The sequence below is a fragment of the Coturnix japonica genome, chromosome 3, assembly GCF_054131305.1.
Source record: "Coturnix japonica strain WE chromosome 3, WE-NBRP24, whole genome shotgun sequence".
Taxonomy (NCBI): Eukaryota; Metazoa; Chordata; class Aves; order Galliformes; family Phasianidae; genus Coturnix; species Coturnix japonica.
The window spans coordinates 34,077,630-34,096,040 of record NC_140665.1 but is presented as its reverse complement, the minus strand read 5'-3'; the positions used below and the strand labels follow the sequence as shown (position 1 = coordinate 34,096,040).

The window sequence follows — 18,411 nt, the reverse complement described above, 5'->3', positions numbered from 1 at the left end:
TAACTCAGGCAGACAGCTCAGGGCTCAGCCCACAGCTGCACTTCCACAAAGCACTGGCCTAGTTTTCCAAAGGGTCATGGAGAAGGAAACCTCCACGCTGTAAGAGACGACGTCATTGGCTGTTTGCATTACAAACAGAAGTGTCATAGAAGATGTAAAAAACCAGCAGCTTATACCACTGATACTTTTTTTAACCTCAGTGGCATGGACTGCACACAGCATCACCACAATTCTGGGTTAGATTATTCCACCATCAGAAAAAATGGGGCAGTGCTGAGGGAGAAGGGCAATTTTGGAATGTTTTAGCCAGTCAAACATCATTCTGCCATAGGCACGAGGCACACAGGCTCCACCACATGGAGACCCACTGCCCAGTAACCCCCAGGCAGCCCAGCACATGAGCAAAGCTGGCTTCTTACAGCAGGGTTTGGCTCTGAGGACAGGGCTCTCATAAGGAGTTCCAGAGAGTAAGCTAGAATCCAGCATCCCACAGGTAAGGGCCCAACCTCAGGTTACCTGAGAATGCTTCGGTGCCAGGCTTGAGGTACTCACAGAGCCCCAAGGACACAGCCTCATGCCAACAGCAGGGTGTGAGGGGAGCTCCCGTGTTACCCCACGTACCCTAGCAACTGCTGTGTGCAGTGACTCAAAGACAACACAAGTATTTGTTGGCTTTGCCTTCCAAATGGAAGCCTTCTGTCTCGTCTCCAGCATGGCCTCACACACATGGCTCTACAGTAAAGCAGCCATAGCTGCAGCAGCAAGATGTGAGCAGGCCCCAGACTGGGCTGCAGGACACAGGCAGCAGTGCAGCCCTGCTCCTGAGGCTCAGACATAACAGCAGCCACCACGGTGCTGCTGTGGAGCCAGGGCCCAGGCGCTCCAGCTTAGGGCTGCATTACAAGGAGCCCCAGTCCTCACCACCCTCCTGCCACGGTGTTATATGCCACGAGCATGTGCTACACCCCCACCAGCACCACAGCTGCTGGAACACAGGCACCTCTCCTCCTGTAAACAAGTCCTTATAAGCTGTGAAGTTACTCAATATGACAGATGGTTCAGCCCTGCCATGCTGACAACATGCAGCTGTGCTTTCTTTGCGTCGATGCTACTAAGTTACCAGACTTTTTCAGGGAAATAAATGGCAATTGAAGTTAGTTGGAACAGTAGCGATGTTCTAGGTAAACAATTTTCAAAACAAATCTCCCTTTTAGCAATAGCTACCACGCTAAGATAAACTAAAGGAAGTTTTCCCTTGTGGATGAACCCAGGCTGAACCAAGCCTCACACAAATGAAGGCCTGCTCTGCAATGAGCACAGCAAGTACTTACACTCACATATCACATTTCTGAACTAACTGTTCCTCGATGGCACTTAGAAGCTTTATGTTTCTGTACCTGAAATCACAGGGAGCAGTTAGTGCTGAGTACCTTAAGGCAACATTCCTCATTTAGGAGTACTCTTAGTTGAGACATACTCCTGTTTCAATGGGAAGCCACTTCAAGCCCTTCCTCTCCACTGTGGCATTAACACCGTATGTTGAAAAGAGAAGAAAACAGCCCAGACTTTTGCATTAAAATACAAACTTTACAAGCACATAGTAAGTGTAGGCTCTTATATTTCAGTTTAAGACTATATAATTTTATAGAGTACCAAAATAAGCAAAGGATCAGCACTCCATACAAAGTGTTAGGTTCTTAGGAGGAAGGTAGAAGGGAGGTGGAACTTAATTACACTAAGATTTGCTTTGCAAGTCTAAAGAAAATTCCATTTCAGCAAAAACAGTTGGGTTTATATTTCCCATATTTCTAGTTCATTAAATAATGTTTCTTTAAAGACAACTTACATTGTTCTCGTTCAAAGTAAAGGGATGATTTAAAGCAGTATTAACAAGGAGGTGGTGCTGTTAATGTTTAATGTCAATATGCAATGTCATCTGCTATAAAGGCTAGAAGAGCAACACAACTTTATCGTTACTTTCAAGGACTATTAGAAATCGACTAACATTTGAGGAAGGTTTCAAGCACACTACACTGCTTCTAGCTCTACGCTGCTGCTGGGAAAGCCTCTGCAATCTACTGTACACTGCCAACAGGAACTCGGCACACCAGCTCCAACTCCCAGCTGCTGGCAGCAATGTTTTCACATGTACGCTGTCAGGCCAACACCAAGCAGTTGTGTTTCTTCCCTGACTCATGGCATTAAGATGCAGTAGGTTATTAGCTAACATTATCGCTACAGTATTACAAAAAGCATAAGTCTGAACAAAACAGCAGTTAAAGCGCTCTGCTTCACTTCAGGAGTCATTCTGTGACAACTCTCCTCTAGTCCCTGCGGTTTCCTCCTCTACTTCTTCCCTAGTTTCTATTTTACAATAAATAGATTAAGTGGATTTACATGATGCAAGTGAAACTCAGAAGACTTCTGCCCTACGCATGTAACCGTTAAGCTGTGAGATTATACATGTGACACACCTCTAACAGAGCAACCACTGGTTTAGAGTATTAAAGAAACACAAGTATTTCAGCATGTACAAAGTAATGAGTTCAGAACTGTCCGACATGGTCACTTCCATACATTCTCTTCCTCTTTATAGCGTTAAAGGGATTTTAGACCTTGATGGCAACAATCCCAAAGCAAGAGTAAAATGAATTTATTTTATTGCAAACAAACGTCTAGAGTTAAATTTCTCCACCCACTTTCTTTAAAGAGAAAAGGAATCAGCAGGCTGAGGAGATACACCCATTTGAGAATCGACATGATTAAAAATTAGATATAAAATGGGTGACTCACAGTTTCATTAGCTTACAAAATGGTGGAGTAACTACTACAAGCACACTAGGTATACAGTATTTGGTGGGGAAGTTATACAGACACACAGCTAACTTCATATAGATCCCATTAGACAACTGGATTTACAACAAGTTTTGTTTAATAAGAAATGGGCAAAGCCAGCTTCTTTTCAGAATCAAAATGCAGAACAAATGGAAAAGAAATTATGGTGGTGTACCTTCACAAGTTTGAGCCTCCACAAGTAACGCAACCAAGTTTTACAACTTTAAGAGCTTCTACATACACTCCACCTTCACTATTGAGCTCCAGGTTTCCTCTTCACCCCCAATCTCATTGAGTTCCAAATGTTACAAAAAAGTCCTAGTTTATTGCCAGAAACTTTTACCTCCCCCTTCCCTCCTCCCCACCCAAAAGCTTTATAGAGAGGATGGAGTGTAATATGGAGCTTTACATTATATATTCATGAGGGCTACCAAGGAGCCTCCACACGAATCTGGTTGCTCGTATTTCGATCGTATTTGTGACACGACTCACGACTGTTTCTTAGAAATTGGGGTAAATGGGGGGAAAAAGGAGAAAATTCTTTAATAAAAAGACACCAGGTACAAAGCAACGTTTTACTTTTGTTGTGGTAAAAAAAAAAAAAAGTCACATTTTACAGATAAAATGTAGAACCCTGAAATACTGACACATTCTCTTATCGTGCACAATGCTGAGGTTCTCTTACGAATCACTTTAAAACTGCAATTAAAAATGTACAAAAAAAAGAAAAAGAAAAAAATCAACCCACAAAGCTTCTAAAAAAGGAACCCGCAGGCACTTCCTCTTGTGGAATGTTTAAAAAGTTAGCCTACTAAAGAAAACAGTCGACTTCTTGTGAAGGTTTGGGAGAAATATGTATCAGTTCATTTATTTGGGTATTCAATAATATCCTTGGTGATAATGCTGACTCCATGGCTTCTGACCCCAGAATTGCTGCAATAAATGGATAAACAGTTAATTTAAGGCGTTAGCACATAACACGCTTCTTAGAGAACGAGTTTTTAAACACACATTTAACTTATCCAGGAACTTCAGATTAAAATCGTCTCAAATAGCAGCAAATCCCAGAACAACTGGAGGCGGTTACGTTCATTACACAGTAGTAACAGAGCCAAATACTTCAATGCCATTAAGACCAACGCGCCATAGCTGATACTTGATATATCAAGCCAGATCAAGCTTTGCAGAACTATTTATAATATTACTTGGCATTAGAAGATTCTGCTCTCTGGTGCTGGTTACACATTAATTTCCAAGCATTCTGAAACACTTAACAGTCAAATTAAGAGGAAAAAGTTTAGTTATTACTACTTACACCCTGCTGCCACTGGTTGTAGCCCTGAGATTGGTTTTTGTAGCCACGATTATTCCCCCTTCCTCTGAAGTTCTGCAAGAGGACAACAGTTTTGAGCCACCTCATCCATGCGGACTTGGCAGAAACACAGCAACATCAGTCCTTCTACTGCCACCAAAACACGTGCCATACCCAATCTTTCAAGTATCAGTAACGGGGCTGGGTTAAATACCAAAAGCCAGCCTCAAGCAGCTGCCTCTTAAAACCTGCCTGTTTAGTGGCAGTGGTTTTACCCCAGACACAGACTACAGTTGCCAATGGTTTGGAAAGCTGGCTAATCCAGTTTTGACTCACCCTATATCCAGCTACTAAACTGCACTAGGACAACTAAAAATACTAGAGCTTGCCTATTTTTAGTTAGGGAAGATTGTAGTTGCTATGTTATCTGATCGGACAAAAGGATATGGGTCATACAACTTAAAATAGAGGAGTTAGATCACAAAACTTTAAATAAAAGCCTTTGTACAAAAGACTATCTATGATAAAATACTGCATTTCCCATTTGTGTTAGACAAACCTGAGCCATGTTTATTAGCTTGGGCTCCATCTACTGGCTCTTCAGTAATCAAAATCATATTTTCAAGTGCTTTCACTGATACTTTGTCAGTTTAAGACCAAAGCTAGCATGTCTTTCATGATTTGATACAAGATGTCAATACAAAGACTCTTTCCAGAAAATTCTTTAAATACCATCCACTTTATCTTCTGAACAGATACACTCTGCCCTTAAGGTCAAACAACAGTTACTGATACTGCAGGTTGGACAGCATGAGGGAACAAAACCACCTGTTAGTATGGCTGCTCTTATACGGACTTCTGAACAATTTGTGCAGTATCAAAACCCAACTCTAGTTAAACTCAAACAGTTGGACTATAAGCCAGACTTAAGCATAAACTGCACAGGGTAGACCCACATTCTATAAATGAAGCTCAGACTATGAAGTGCTTTACAATGGAACAGAAACTCTAAAAACCTTCAGCTTTATCAGGACTAAGATAGGCTTACTAGGAAACCACTGCATCAGCATTCACAGTTCTTACAGATTCAGGCATGTACTCTTAGCTAGAAAGTTAAATCTTTTGCTGTGGAACTAAGTGTACCAAGCTTGCTACTATCCACAGCTAACAAGCCTGTCAACAACAGAACAGTATCCAGAGTACTGCATATCAACTAGTAACTCCTCCATGACAAGCATTACCTGGTTGTAGTTTCCCCTGTTGGGCATTCCACCTCTGTTATAATTTCCTCTGTTTGAGTAGCCACCTCTGCTAGGAAAGACAGGGCCACGAGGATAAGGATAGCCAATGGCACCGCTGCTGCCGCCACCACCGCCACCTCCACCTCCACCACGCTGTGGCATATTGCCTCCCCTCCTGTTGTATCCACCTCGATTGCCTGGGACTGCAGAGAAAAGTTTGCTCAATTCAAGTATGTGTTAGGCCTTAAGTGTCTCTCACGCAGTTACAGCTTCAAACAAAGACTCTTAAAAGGTGAAAAAACGAGATGCCAAAATTCACTGCAGAAGTTCCAATGCAAACACTTCAAAATAACCTTCTTTCCATGACGGCCAAGCAACATAAAGATACCAAATGCCCCCTTAATATGGCGTTCTACACAAGGAAGCACCAGATTTACTGTAAGAACTTAAAACTGTACCTCAAACTACACAAACAGCAACATTTTTTGTGAAGCTCAGTTGTAACATGTCAGATAATTAGCTTTGCACTAAAGGTCAAGCTATTAAAAACTTGCTGGAACTGAAATCGATGATACTGTCACAGAATGGATGCAATTCAAATAGGACAAGCTTTCCTTTCTTATTTTTGCAATCCATTATCCCCAACATTTATACACTTATTTCTAGGCTCACCTCCTCCTCTGAAGTTGCCACGCATGTTGAATCCTCCACGCCCCCTCTGCCCTCTATTAAACTGATTTTTATTGCTCTTCTTGTTTTTCTTTGAGCCAGTGTTCTGTTTCTTTTCTGGCGGAAGAGATTTCTTACTTTCTTCTTTATATTGTTCCAAGAGTTTCTGAGCTTCTTCTTTTTGCAATTCTACATAGATTATTTCATCAAAACATTCTGCTACCTCTGGCAGTGTGAAGTTCCCTATAATTGCAAAAACACTGAGTATTCAGCATCTCCATTCAGCCACAATTCAAGCTGCATTTAACCACCTTTCTCTCTCATTCTTCCTCCCACCCCCAACATTCTCTCAGCATAGGGACAAAATTACGTAATTTGAGCAGTAAAGAAAGGTAAGAGTGACAAAAGAAATAAAAGGGTCTCCATGGAGTTGCCAGTACTGTTCCAAACCTTGAAAGCATTCTGCCTATGCTTTTTTTTTTTCCCTTTATAAGCCTCCACTCAGAACATCAGTTTCTGCCAAATATGTCACTTAAATAGGGCACTTTATGCCAAGACAGCTTTGTGCATCTGCATGAAGCATATCAGCATAAATGAGTAGTGTTAAGGACTGCAGCAGAGGGAACACAATATAGTGTTGTCCTACAAGTTACAATAGTCTTCCAGTTTTGTTTAAGTACAACTGTTTAAGATAACGTAAATTTTTAGATTTCAGGTTTACTTAATCCTTTAAGCAGATATTCAGCATCCTAAAACACAGTATAGGATTATGTTCCATGCCTTTCATTTTGAGAACTGCATGCTCTGGAAGATCTTTTCCCTCCACCTCTGCCTTCTTTTGTGTTCTTTGCTTGTAGTCTTCATCTTTTGGGCAAACAACAACTGCTTTGCGCTGGAAGCCTGCAAACAGGCACATTTTTCTCCTCTGCGCAGCTGCAGACACATTTGTCTGAAAAAAATGCAGTAACTTACTACACGTAGCTGTCATTGTAAGAGTTAAGGAAGTCAACTTATGGTGTATAGACTTCACCTCTACAAGAGCTTGCATTGAAGTTTACAAATAACTGGACATAAAGAAGCTGCATAATGCAAAGTTACGAACGAGCTCATATCAAAGTGTTACACTATTCCTCCCACATCCCATAGAAGTTCAGAAAAGCATTTGCAGTAGCATCTCAACTTTGCACATTAAATCAGTAAGTGAAACAACCGCTATTAAAACATAACTTTAATCCCACTTAATTACTACATTACAGCCTATAGCAAAATTCCTTAACAATTTTTTACTGAAGTTTCTACCTGATCCAAAATGAAATTCCGCTTCTTACGAGCTGCAATCTCAATGAATTTTCCAAGACACTGTGGAGCTCGCTGCAACAGTGTGTTAAGTTTCCCAGTGTCTGCCATCTGCCTCTTAAAACCTGCAACCTATAGAAATTTGAGTTATAGTAGACTCATTACACACAACTGATATTTTGCTTTGCTAAAGTTATTTTCAGCTGGCTTCGGGGATACAAAATACATAAATACAAACTTCTTGATTCAATTTTTTTCTTTTATAAGCAAAGAATTTGTTTGAATTGATACAGCTGAATCTGAGGTGTACTTGTATTACTGACTCCAAGCTGTATTTTCTGTACTGAGGACGGAGACAAACAAATGGGTAAACATCAATTACTTACTGATTGATATTTATTACATAAGAAATTTCAAAATCTGGCTATGCTGTGTATGAGAAGTAGCTCAGCATGGTAACATCTTTAGCACTCACAGTCAGTCAAATAACGATCACGTGTTTCTTAGATTACTTAGACTGAAGGGAATTCCGTGGCAGCCAAGGACCTTGGATTTACAGCAAGTCTTTAAATGATCAACTTACCATCATTTTGTCCATAATAGTATTCGTCCCAAGAATGTTGTACTTCCCAGGATTTGCTGCTGCGTGTTTAGTTACCCATGTAGTCTTGCCAGCTCCAGGCAATCCAATCATCATCACCACCTATTACGACACATTCCGTATTTGATGCTAGCTCACAGATATTCCTTAATAAGCAACTAAGCCTAACAACCCTAATGGAAATCTAGTATGGAGAGAGGCACAAGCTACTCAGTATTAAATTCTTCAGACAGAAAGGTGAATTTTCTCTAACAGCTTAAAATACAACACTTGGGTTAATCTCTCCTCAACAACTTCTGAGATAACCAGGAAACTTACCTCACAATCTTTCTTTTGCTCAGGTCCTTTTGGTCCTCGAACCCTGTCTTCCAGGGGGACCTTCTGGATGAAGGTATACTCTTCGGGTACAGGAAAGTAAGGTTCATCCTTCTGACCAAAGTTGAACTCAACTGCACAGTTATGGCAGAGAACATGTGGAAAGAGTGGGCGCCCATCAAGAACTTCCTTACTAATTTTGAATGCAACACCAAGCTCTTGTCCGTTCTTGGAATACGAGAGCTCCACCTCATCACCATCAAAATTCTGTTTCACAGACAAAGCGTTAGTTTGTGTAAAAACATGCACACTGCATAAAAACACATTAATATTTCACCACACTGGCTGTATTTATATAACTTCTAATAACACCATTATAAAATGAGTAGATCCTTAAATTAGGAAACAATCTTTAAATATCAATGATCGTGCTAAGACATGATTATTCTTTTCAAAGCCTTGGAAAACACGAGAAAGGTTGACAGCAGCCACTGCTGCTTATACATGCTACTTCTACCTTCTCAGAACGTTAAATAACTTGTCTTTCTTCAAATCAACCGCTTCTCACATCAAAGCAGCCTGAAAATTAAAGGATGTTTTTCCTCAAGAGAATAACTTAAGAGAAAACTTACAGCAAAACATCCAATCACATCATTTTCATCAAACTTCTCACCAAAGTCTTCAGTCTCACAATTGCATGTCTTTATTCCCTTTAGAGAATAGCCGTAAGAAAATTCTTCTTCACCTGAACAAGAAATTTAAACTTTGTAATAATACGTATTTTCTTCTAGCTGTTCAGAAACGCAATTACTTCACAATTACTTAAATGAACTGCTGTTCTAAATGTTTTCATTGATGCCAAAACAAGTCATCACCCTCAGAATAGCTACAGCTGTTTCTTGCATTTAAGAATTCAATAGTGTCATTTAAAATGGAACAGCAGTTTTTTCCTCACCCTAACCTTAAAAGCTTTATGCTACTGGTTCCAGATTCTTGGTGACAAAATGCTGAACTTCTAGCTAAAGACACGAGTAAGTATTTTTAAACCCTGAAAACCTGTTTGTGAATCAGTATACCTGTAATGCAGTTAGTCAGAAAGGCATTTCTGAATTAAGTCTCCAGCAGCACTTACCCCTCCCCATTTTAAAGGGAGTTTAGCAGACATTCAGCCTATGCGACAGCTGAGGATGAAGCTGCAAGGAACAAGCTAACAGCAAACGTCAAACACAAGAACTCAGATGGAATTTAAGTACGTATAACTAGAAAGTTGCTGCTATCAGAATACCCCTATTTGTACACATTTTTCAGACATATCTCATCAGCAGCTATTAGTTAAAAATACAGAAATTATCTGATCCCACTTATCTACTGAAGTTGTTGTTTGTTGTTCCAGCTGTTTAGAAATAAGATATCTGCCCCAACTCCAAGAGAATAGTAACACAATTATCTACGAATTTTCCTTCCATGCGTAAACCTTATAATCTCAAAATCTTAAATAGTTAACCTTGTTTGGTCCCAGTACTAAACTTCCACAACATCCATTAATAACTCAAAACCCCTTTTCAAAACACACGGGCTACAATCGTTCAGTTTTACAGCTGCTTTTCTGTTAGTCAGACAGGAAAATTTCAACCACACAGACAATATAACACAGAAGAAAAACTTGAGGTCTTACCGAGCAACATTCCACTTGTGTTCAGCGACCAGCCAACTCGCACCTCATGTATATCAATGTCTTTTGTATACAGGTGTTTAACAGGAATCTTTTCTGTAACCTATTTTTAAATTATTCATTAAAAGTTATTGAGTGGTTTTTTCTAAGATCCCAACAAGAAAGAAGCAATGGTAACATCCAGAACCTTTATTCTCTGCTTACATCTTTACAAGTCCAAATAACAGTTTTTTTGCTTAAGTACAAGACTTAACCATGCCTGTGAAATCACAAAGCAGTCACTAAATGTTCAAATCCCTTGACTGACGGAGATGCAAAACATCACGTACCTTCAGAGCACTTAATCACAGCACTCTCTTGATAGTCAAAAATATCAACCCTCTTGATACTGCATTAAAATTACAGCCCGCAAGGAATATAATCAATTAGAAACTCTGCTACAACATCGGGATTAACAGCGAATTGCTTTGCCAATAAAGTGTGGCATGAGATGAGAACACTTCTCCAGACAGACCCAGGGAAATACTACACCCTTTTCCAGAGAAAGCAGAGATCCCAGGCAAATTGCCAACTACCAAACAACAGAACCAGATTCAAAAACCTCGCCTGGGAGCACTGCGAGCTGGAGGCAACCAGCTCCTCTAATCGCCTTGTAGAAAATAGCATCAAATTTAAGTGGGGAAAAAAATCACAGGCCACTGGTTTCCACAAATATTTGAGTCATGTGACCAAGGGAAAGCCTGAAGAGTAACAAGACAATAAATACAATGTTTCATGTTCTTGTCCTCCCAGAGTTAAAGCCACCAATGAATGGGATCACTACCAACTCATATGTGAGCAGTTAACATTTGGAAGTAGTGAAAAAACTGAACAGAATAAGCACATGTCCATACACATCTTCAGCAAATAAGGCTTTAACGCTGCTAAAAATCAAGATGTTTGACTTTGTGACTCCTGATTTTCTTCCTTGACAAGTGGGAGGAATCTGTTTCTTGTAAGGCTGATTGCTCTTTTCCATTCCAACTCAAAAGTTTGGTAAATCCAAACTTTTGTAATCTTCATGAAGTAAACACAAGTGAGCTCCCAACTACTATTCTAATTCTTTATGTTCTGGTGCATCAAGTGCCGCCTAAAATTCTCTGTTTAAAACTATGACAGTAAGTTACGTTGTCATGTCAAATGCAGCTTTATTTTCAATTTAATTTCTTAAAGAGAGAAAGCAGTTTAGCAAATTAAGGCATCTTTCATTGAGAGCCATTTCTCTGCATCATTACATAATGCTTTCTTTAACATCTAACACTGAAATATAAACACTGTAATATTTAACACCTAAAACAGCCTCCCACAAAAATGAAAGTCTTACCTTCATCTCGAAGCAGACTTTGCCTTTAGAAACTCCATAGGAAGCTCTCCCCCCAGCCCAAAGGAAAGCAAAGCTTTCCATGGTCAGTGAGGAAGCACTAAACCGGTCTCTTGAGATTTTAAAATGCAGGTCACAGTTATCTGTTAACAAAAATTATTGCATACTTCAGTTTAAAAAACAAAAGAAAAGCAAAACAAACCCACAAAAAAGAAAAGCTAAACACCAACAAAGCAAAACTTTCTCATTTCATGCATTAAAAGTGACTCCAGTTTTCTAAGGTGATTTTAAGCTGCGATTTGGTAAAGGCAGGAGGAGAACTGGACACATGCCAAAGAACTGAGGTAAATGCAACTAACAACAAACATGATTTGCACGGTGCCATCTTCCACTACTAAGTTCCCAAGCTTTAATAAATACTTGGCTGCCATCTCACCTATTTCAACCTTTTTTGTCAGTTATCCAATGCAGTGTATCTGGAAGATGCATGCTGCTCTCAGAGCTACTTGCTAGATTCCTTTTTGTCAAGCCTTACCCCTAATGTCTGAAAGCACTAAGTACAAACACGGGTATTTCTGTTTAAGTACTGGAAGTAGTACCATCTTCAGGAGATATACAGTCCTTTAGCCAAGTCCAATTAGATTAAGCCAATAAAATAAAGTCAGTTAAGTGCAGATAAGCACACAGCACATGGTAAGTGAGCTCATTTCGTGTAAAAACAAAAACCCCAACCAATCATGATCTGCAGCATGAACTCAACATCCTGACAAAACCCTAGGAGCCTTAAATGGAACCTCTGTTATATAGACATCTTCAGGACTGCTGCACTGTAAAGTCTCAGATTTATCTTCCAGTAGCTTTCAAAATGACAACACAAAGTGGGAACGTGAAGTGCAGGATATGGCACTTGAATCCCCCAGAGTAAGGAATCCACAGAAGAAACTCTGAACCTATTTGACAGTTACAAGAAAGGTGTGAAATTAGCAACCAGAGTATCTTCCGCCTTAGCAGAAAGTCTACATGATGCCCGCACATATTAAACTGCAGTTGTCCCTGTATTACTGGTAATTCTCAAACAGGAGATCTTGTTTGCACAAAGCCATCTGTGGCTATAGTTAGGACTTAAGCATTCCCATTAATACTTCTAGTTGTAGCAGGAAAGCCAAACAAAAGCAATCTGCAGAATAAAACGGTGTAGGTTACTTTTAAAGCAACACACAACAATTTCTAGCCAAAATGTTCTTCTAAGACACAAGTAAAAGAAGCACTTAAGAGCACTAAACCTCTTATACATGGATTGTCATAGTCAAGAGAGCCAAGCTGTTATACAATTCTCTCTTTAAAGCTGTGCTTGATGGGGTGCTCCCAACAGCCTGCTGACACTTTCAGTTACTGTTTGTGGGTAACAGAACTTTCTACTAGATACAATAATCAGAAGTAGCTACCAGTCAGTTATTGGGAGAGTTAAGGACTCCCACAAAGATGGCTACTCACCACGTTGGAAGATAATGGCATATTCAGCAAAATACGTGGCTGTAAACTAATGCCTCCTTCCATTTCAAAACATTTCTCAGGAAGAAAAAACCTGAAACTACTAGCAAATATGCCAAATGAAGCCAAAACTTAAGGTCTCATTTCATGGAATTTAAAGAATCCGACAAGTTAATGCATTACCTTAAGTTTTTAATTCTACAGTAACAACTGATACTTACCCATAAGAACACAGGTTTTTACCCTGGTCATGGTATATCACAGCAGTACTTACACAAACCATCTCTGCACCACCTCCAACTCTCAGAATACACAAATGGGTCATATTTAGGTTTTTCCCAGCAGACTTAAGCTGATTGTTAATTTGTCAGAAAACAGCAGAAGAAACCCCAAATTTGCTGATACATCAATAAGGCTTCAGTGAGTTATGCAGGAAACTCAGTCCAGGCGTTTTACTACCATACCTATCTACTATTGGTTCTTTAAGCGAGAAGCTGATGTGCTGTTATCAATTCCTCAGGTTGTTTCAAGCATCACCTATACGTACTGAACACTCAGTCAGTTTTGCCATATGCAACTCTACCATTTCAGTTAGGACTTCTTCAGCAAATTAGCACATCACATACTTCCAGGTAAAAATTTAGCTGAATATTGTTAATATGAAGACTAACATACCTTTTGTATGCTAAAACGCAAGGAACAAACATTTCTATGTTGTCTGGTAATGCAAATCACCAAACAGTTTAACCCCATATTTCTGAAACGCGGGGCTTTAAGCTTAAAGACAATACGGTATCCCTGCATACCAAAGGAAAGCATGGCTACTCACAGGTATCGAGACACACCACTGTGTCATCAAAGTGTTCATCTTCTTCTTCAACAGGTGGTTGAGGGGACTTGGCCCTAAGAAGAAAACAGTGAAGAATGAAGCCAGGTGATCTTCCAATGCAAGAGGAAACGCTTTTGTAGAGTAAGCCCATCTTACCTCTCCTCACTCATACAATGGTGCCCAGCATTGAAAGCTTATTTACCTGCTGTACTTATTTTCTTCAATGTATTCAAAATATCCACGGCCGTGGTCTTCACGTGGTCTCTTGACACCCCTCTTTTTCTCACCGGGTTTTTGTTCTGTTTTGCCATCTCCTGTAACAAAACCGATGACTTTAACACCGCGGAATAACTCTTTAGTCGGAAATAAAACCCAAAATATATAAACCCAAATAAAACCCAAAATAAACCCAAACAATAGCAGCTCACGGCAGAATCCCGTTTTTCACTACAATAATAACATCACGGTTTCGAGTTTTCCCTGCGCACTCCAAACCCATCCGCTAAACCAGCGATGCACCGCGATGCCGAGCTAAAGCCCGTCCCGCTGGGTGCGCTGCGCGGACACAAAGCGCTGCGGCTCCGCCCGTCCCGCAGCCCGCCGGCTCCACGCCGCTCGCAGGGCCCCGTGGCGCCGAGCACTACGGCGCCGCCTCTCGGCCGCCGAGCGCGGCGGGCTGTGGTTGCGGGGCCGCCCTGCCGCCCGCGGGGCAGGGATTCCGCCTCCGCCCGCCTCCATTGTACCGAGCCTTCCCAGCGCCATCCCGAGGAGCCCCGGCCGGAGGTGACGTCAGGCGGCCCGGCGCCGCTCAGCACAATACAGCGCGCCCCAGCGGCCCCTCGGTGCCCGCCCCTCCCCTTACCTCCCCTCCCCCCGCCGGTCCCTTCCCCGCCCCCGCTTCCCCCGCCCCGCGCCCGTCCCGCTCCCCAGACCCCCCGCCCCGGCCTCGAGGGGACCACGCGGCACGGGGGCGGTAGAAGCCCCCTCCCCCCGCCCTCCTCGCTCTCCGTCTCCCCCGGGGTAGTCGCCCGCTCGCGGCCCGCAAAGCTCCGTGCGGCCCGTTGCCCCGCTCCTCGCGGCCGAGGTGGGGGTGGGGGGATTAACGGCTCCCTCCCCCCCTTTCCCGCCGCGCACACTCACCCGCAGCCGCCTGGGCCCCGGGGCGGCCTCCTCCGCCGCCACCTTCCGCTTTCTTCTGCTGCTGCTGCTGCTTGGCGGGGCCGGCCGGGCCGGTGGATGCGGCCGCCGCGGGTCCCGATGCGCCGGCAGCGCTCTTGCCCGGGGCCTCCTTGGCGGCGGCGCGCGGCGCGGGCTGCTGCTGGGCGGGCTGCTGGGCCTGGGGCTGCCGCTCCCCGTGCCCGTTGGCGTCCCCGGCCGCGGCCTCCTCCTCGTCGGCCAGCTCGTCCTCCCCCTCCTGGAAGCCCTGATCGTCTCCGTTCTCATCCTCCTCCTCCTCCTCTTCCTCCTCCTCGCCGCCCGCCTCCTCTTCCATCGGGCCGCCCCCGGCCCCCGCCCGCTCGCCGTTCTCTTCTCCCAGCTCCATGGCGTCGCCGTCGGCGGCCTCCAGCCCTTCCTCGTCGTCGTCGTCCGCCGCCGAAGCCGCGGCCTGCTCGAGGCCTCCCCCCTGGCGGAGCTGCGCGGCGCCGCCGCCGCTCTCGGCCGCCTCCCCCTCCACGCTGCCGTTGCCGGGCTCGGCCGCGCCGCCGGCTGGGCCCCCCCCGCCGGCCTCCTGGTCCAGCGCGGCCTGGAGCCGCTCCATCAGGTCGGCCTTGAGGCCCTTGTCGGAGAGGCGCCGCTTTTTCAACTCCTCCTTCAGCTCCGACACCTTCAGCTTCCTCACGTTGACGGGCGAGCAGCTCATGGCGGCGGCGGCGGCTCGATCCCTGGGCGGCGCGCGGGGCGGCTCTGGGCTCGGGCGGGCGGCGGCGGCGGCTCTGGGTCGAGGCCCCGGCGGGAGGCGGTGGGCGGGTGGCGCGGCTGGTTCGTGCGGCTGCGGCAGCTGCAGAGCGGACCCGCCTGGCGCCAAATCCTTTCACCGAGCTCGCGAGGGAGACGCGCCTCGCGGGGCCGAGCACGCAGCACTGCCCGCCCCGCCCCCGCGCACGTAGTCCCTCCTTCCCCCTCACCCCCCCGATACCGTAACGGCCGCCCGCGCGCCCCCGTGCCGTAAATACCCGTCCGAGCGCAGCGCGCTGTGTGGGCCCTGCCGCCCTCAGGCGCGCGGCTGTTCCGCCGGGCCAGCCGGGCTTACGCGGCCGTGCCCGGGCTCGCGGCGCAGCTGAGGGACGAGCGCTCCTCGCCCCGCTGGGCGGCCGTACCTGCGCCATGTTGGGCAGGAGGCGGCTGCAGGCCTGGCCCCGACGCGCCGCGCTGCCGCCTTAACCCGGCGGGGCTGGAGGCCTCGGGCCGGCGTGTAGGCCGCAGCACGGGACAGCTGCCCCTTCCCCTCGCTCTGAGGCCTGTCGAGGGCTCGACAGCAAAGGCTGCGCCTCGAAATAGCGGCCCAGACGCAACCTGCTGAAAAGTTACATAAGGACAGCAATAGAGACAGACATCCATCTCTCTACGGGCTGCAGCAATAACAGGCATGCGTTGACCTGATCTTTAGACAACGTTTTCCGCAAGCCACGGGGCCAACAAAAGCACTTCAAGTGCATTAGCGCTCCTACACACAGCAAGCACCAGTGAAGCTCAGCACAGATCAGCTGCAGCTAAACAGCTTACATGTACCCATCTCTCCCTCTGCATATCACTACTTGGATCTCTCCTCAGCCACCAAGTTCAATGGTAGGGATTTAATAATATATTAGTATACACAATTTGACCAGAAGTTACATGAAAAAAAAAATGCAACCTCACTAGAGAGGGCTACAGATGAACAGAAAGGCAACACCAGTGTGCAATTCTGCTTCCTTAGGGAGGCTGAAGAAAAAGCTAGTTTTCACGTGCTTTTAAGAAGTTCACAAAAGGGGCAAGCCAGGCACAGGTCACACAGCCTTCTGAACCACAACACATATTTACTTACAGCCAGCAAAAGGGAGAAGATATGAGGAAGTCTCTCTGTTCTAACTGTAAAAGTAAAGTGCTCTCTCTTTCTTTCTCCCTCTCTCACACACACGCTGCTCTGTCAGGCTGGATTGATCGCTTTTGGAGGAAACATGACTCACTGCAAGGTTAGCACAACCCAACTACAGTCTTGTTGGAACAGAGACAGGAAGAGTTGCCTCATGCATTATGTCCAGATTACAAGTTTTCCCTAGTACAAATGCAAGTTAGTAGATTCTATCTCACTCTGCTAGGTTGGAGTCTTTTAAGCAGGGGGAAGTAAAGGACAGCGTGCACAAATACCAGAAAGATCAGTACACAATCAAGCTGAACAGATATAAATCATTGCCCTTGTTCCTTTCTTTGCGAAAGGGCTTTCTAAACTTGTCTGAGTGACAGTGCTGCCAAGGTGGGAGCAAAAATAAGCAGAGTCTACCTGGTTAACGTTGCAAGATAATTTACTACTGAAATGCACAGAACACAGAAAACTGCATTAAATTTAGATGTCATCTGCCTGTCCAACATCCAGGATTATTCTTCAAGTTTTGAACATAAAAATATTTAAGAGCTTACATTTCCAAGTCTTTATAGCTTATTTTATCTGCATCTCAGAGCCTTATGTTGATCTGGCCCAGCCCTTGTCACGTATCTAGTAAAACTCCATTGGAATAGTCTGATAATCCCTTTCACCACAGCAAACTTTATGGATTGGTAGATTCTTTTAAGCCAGTTTTTGAGCTTTGAAAAATATCTTACATTAGTGCACCTGCACACATTCACAGCGCCTGTTAAAGAACAGCCTTATTCAGAATCATATCAGAGTTGCAGCCTTCGCATGTAATCCCATTCCTAAACAATGTCATGTCTGCCTGCTTCAGTAACATGCTCGTACAGCTTCATACTTCTGTTACCATGGAGAAACAAAACAGCTCACAGCTTTGAGGCACATCAAGACATAACTTACCCTAAAGCATTCAAACCTGTACATAAAGGTTCAAGTACATCAACTAAAAATAACACCAGCCTGAAAAGTGGTGGTTTTGTTGCTTCTAAAGCTGCTAACTCTTTATTAAACCACAAATAAGGATGAACTTTCTTTTAATGCAGATTAATCCATACGGTAGTAGCAAAGGTATCATCTAATGACAATTACACTGTCAAACAGTGAGCCAAGCGTAGCAGTATCATGTTTTCTGACTAGAGTTTGTTGCTACCCATCATTATAAAAGTAAGAAATCTCAGCTGATCTTTCAGACGCCAGATGATTTAGTTGTGGTAAGAAGAGCAAAATACAAAGCTAAGCACATAAGGTTTTCAGTTTTGTGTACTTTATGACTACCTCACAATCTAAAATACATTTTTTTTCCCTCTTTGAATATCTTTCCAACACATCTACCTCTGGGAGAACCTGTAAGACATTCCTAGAGCTCAGAGAGGACATGTGGGCTAAGAAGTTTGTTTCTTCCCTACCCAAAGTTAGAGGAGTAAAAAAGTTAAGGGGTTACCATCTCCTCATTATTGGGCCCTCTCTCATTTCAGAGTAGATCCTTTAACTCAGCATTTCCCAAATCATTCAGATACCACCTACATCAACAATTAGTGTTTCATGTTGCAAATTCCTGAAACAAAGTTCTAAAGGAAAGCACTGCTACATATATGATAGCGATAGCCACATGAAAAACTGTAACATTAATGCTGATAGCCACAAATAATCCTCCATGTGAGGAATTGGTCTCAAAATCTAA

At 44.0% G+C, this 18,411-nt stretch overlaps 1 protein-coding gene across 2 annotated transcripts; it reads right to left on the bottom strand.

Annotated features, from left to right (window-relative positions):
* Positions 1-1,566: 1,566 nt before the first annotated feature.
* On the bottom strand, positions 1,567-15,946 carry HNRNPU (heterogeneous nuclear ribonucleoprotein U). 2 transcript variants are annotated; one of them, XM_015857680.3, is made up of 14 exons: positions 14,762-15,946; positions 13,824-13,935; positions 13,622-13,695; positions 11,305-11,444; positions 9,945-10,044; positions 8,902-9,014; positions 8,273-8,536; positions 7,937-8,056; positions 7,357-7,485; positions 6,838-7,006; positions 6,061-6,300; positions 5,389-5,591; positions 4,151-4,222; positions 1,567-3,768 (listed from the first exon to the last, which is right to left on the bottom strand). In XM_015857680.3, the coding sequence occupies exons 1-14, from the start codon at positions 15,480-15,482 to the stop codon at positions 3,715-3,717; spliced, it is 2,511 nt and encodes an 836-aa protein (XP_015713166.1). In that variant the 5' UTR covers positions 15,483-15,946; the 3' UTR covers positions 1,567-3,714. The 2 variants fall into 2 exon arrangements, 1 of the variants encoding a protein (XP_015713166.1); XR_014944720.1 differs by lacking the exon at positions 6,838-7,006.
* Positions 15,947-18,411: the final 2,465 nt, after the last annotated feature.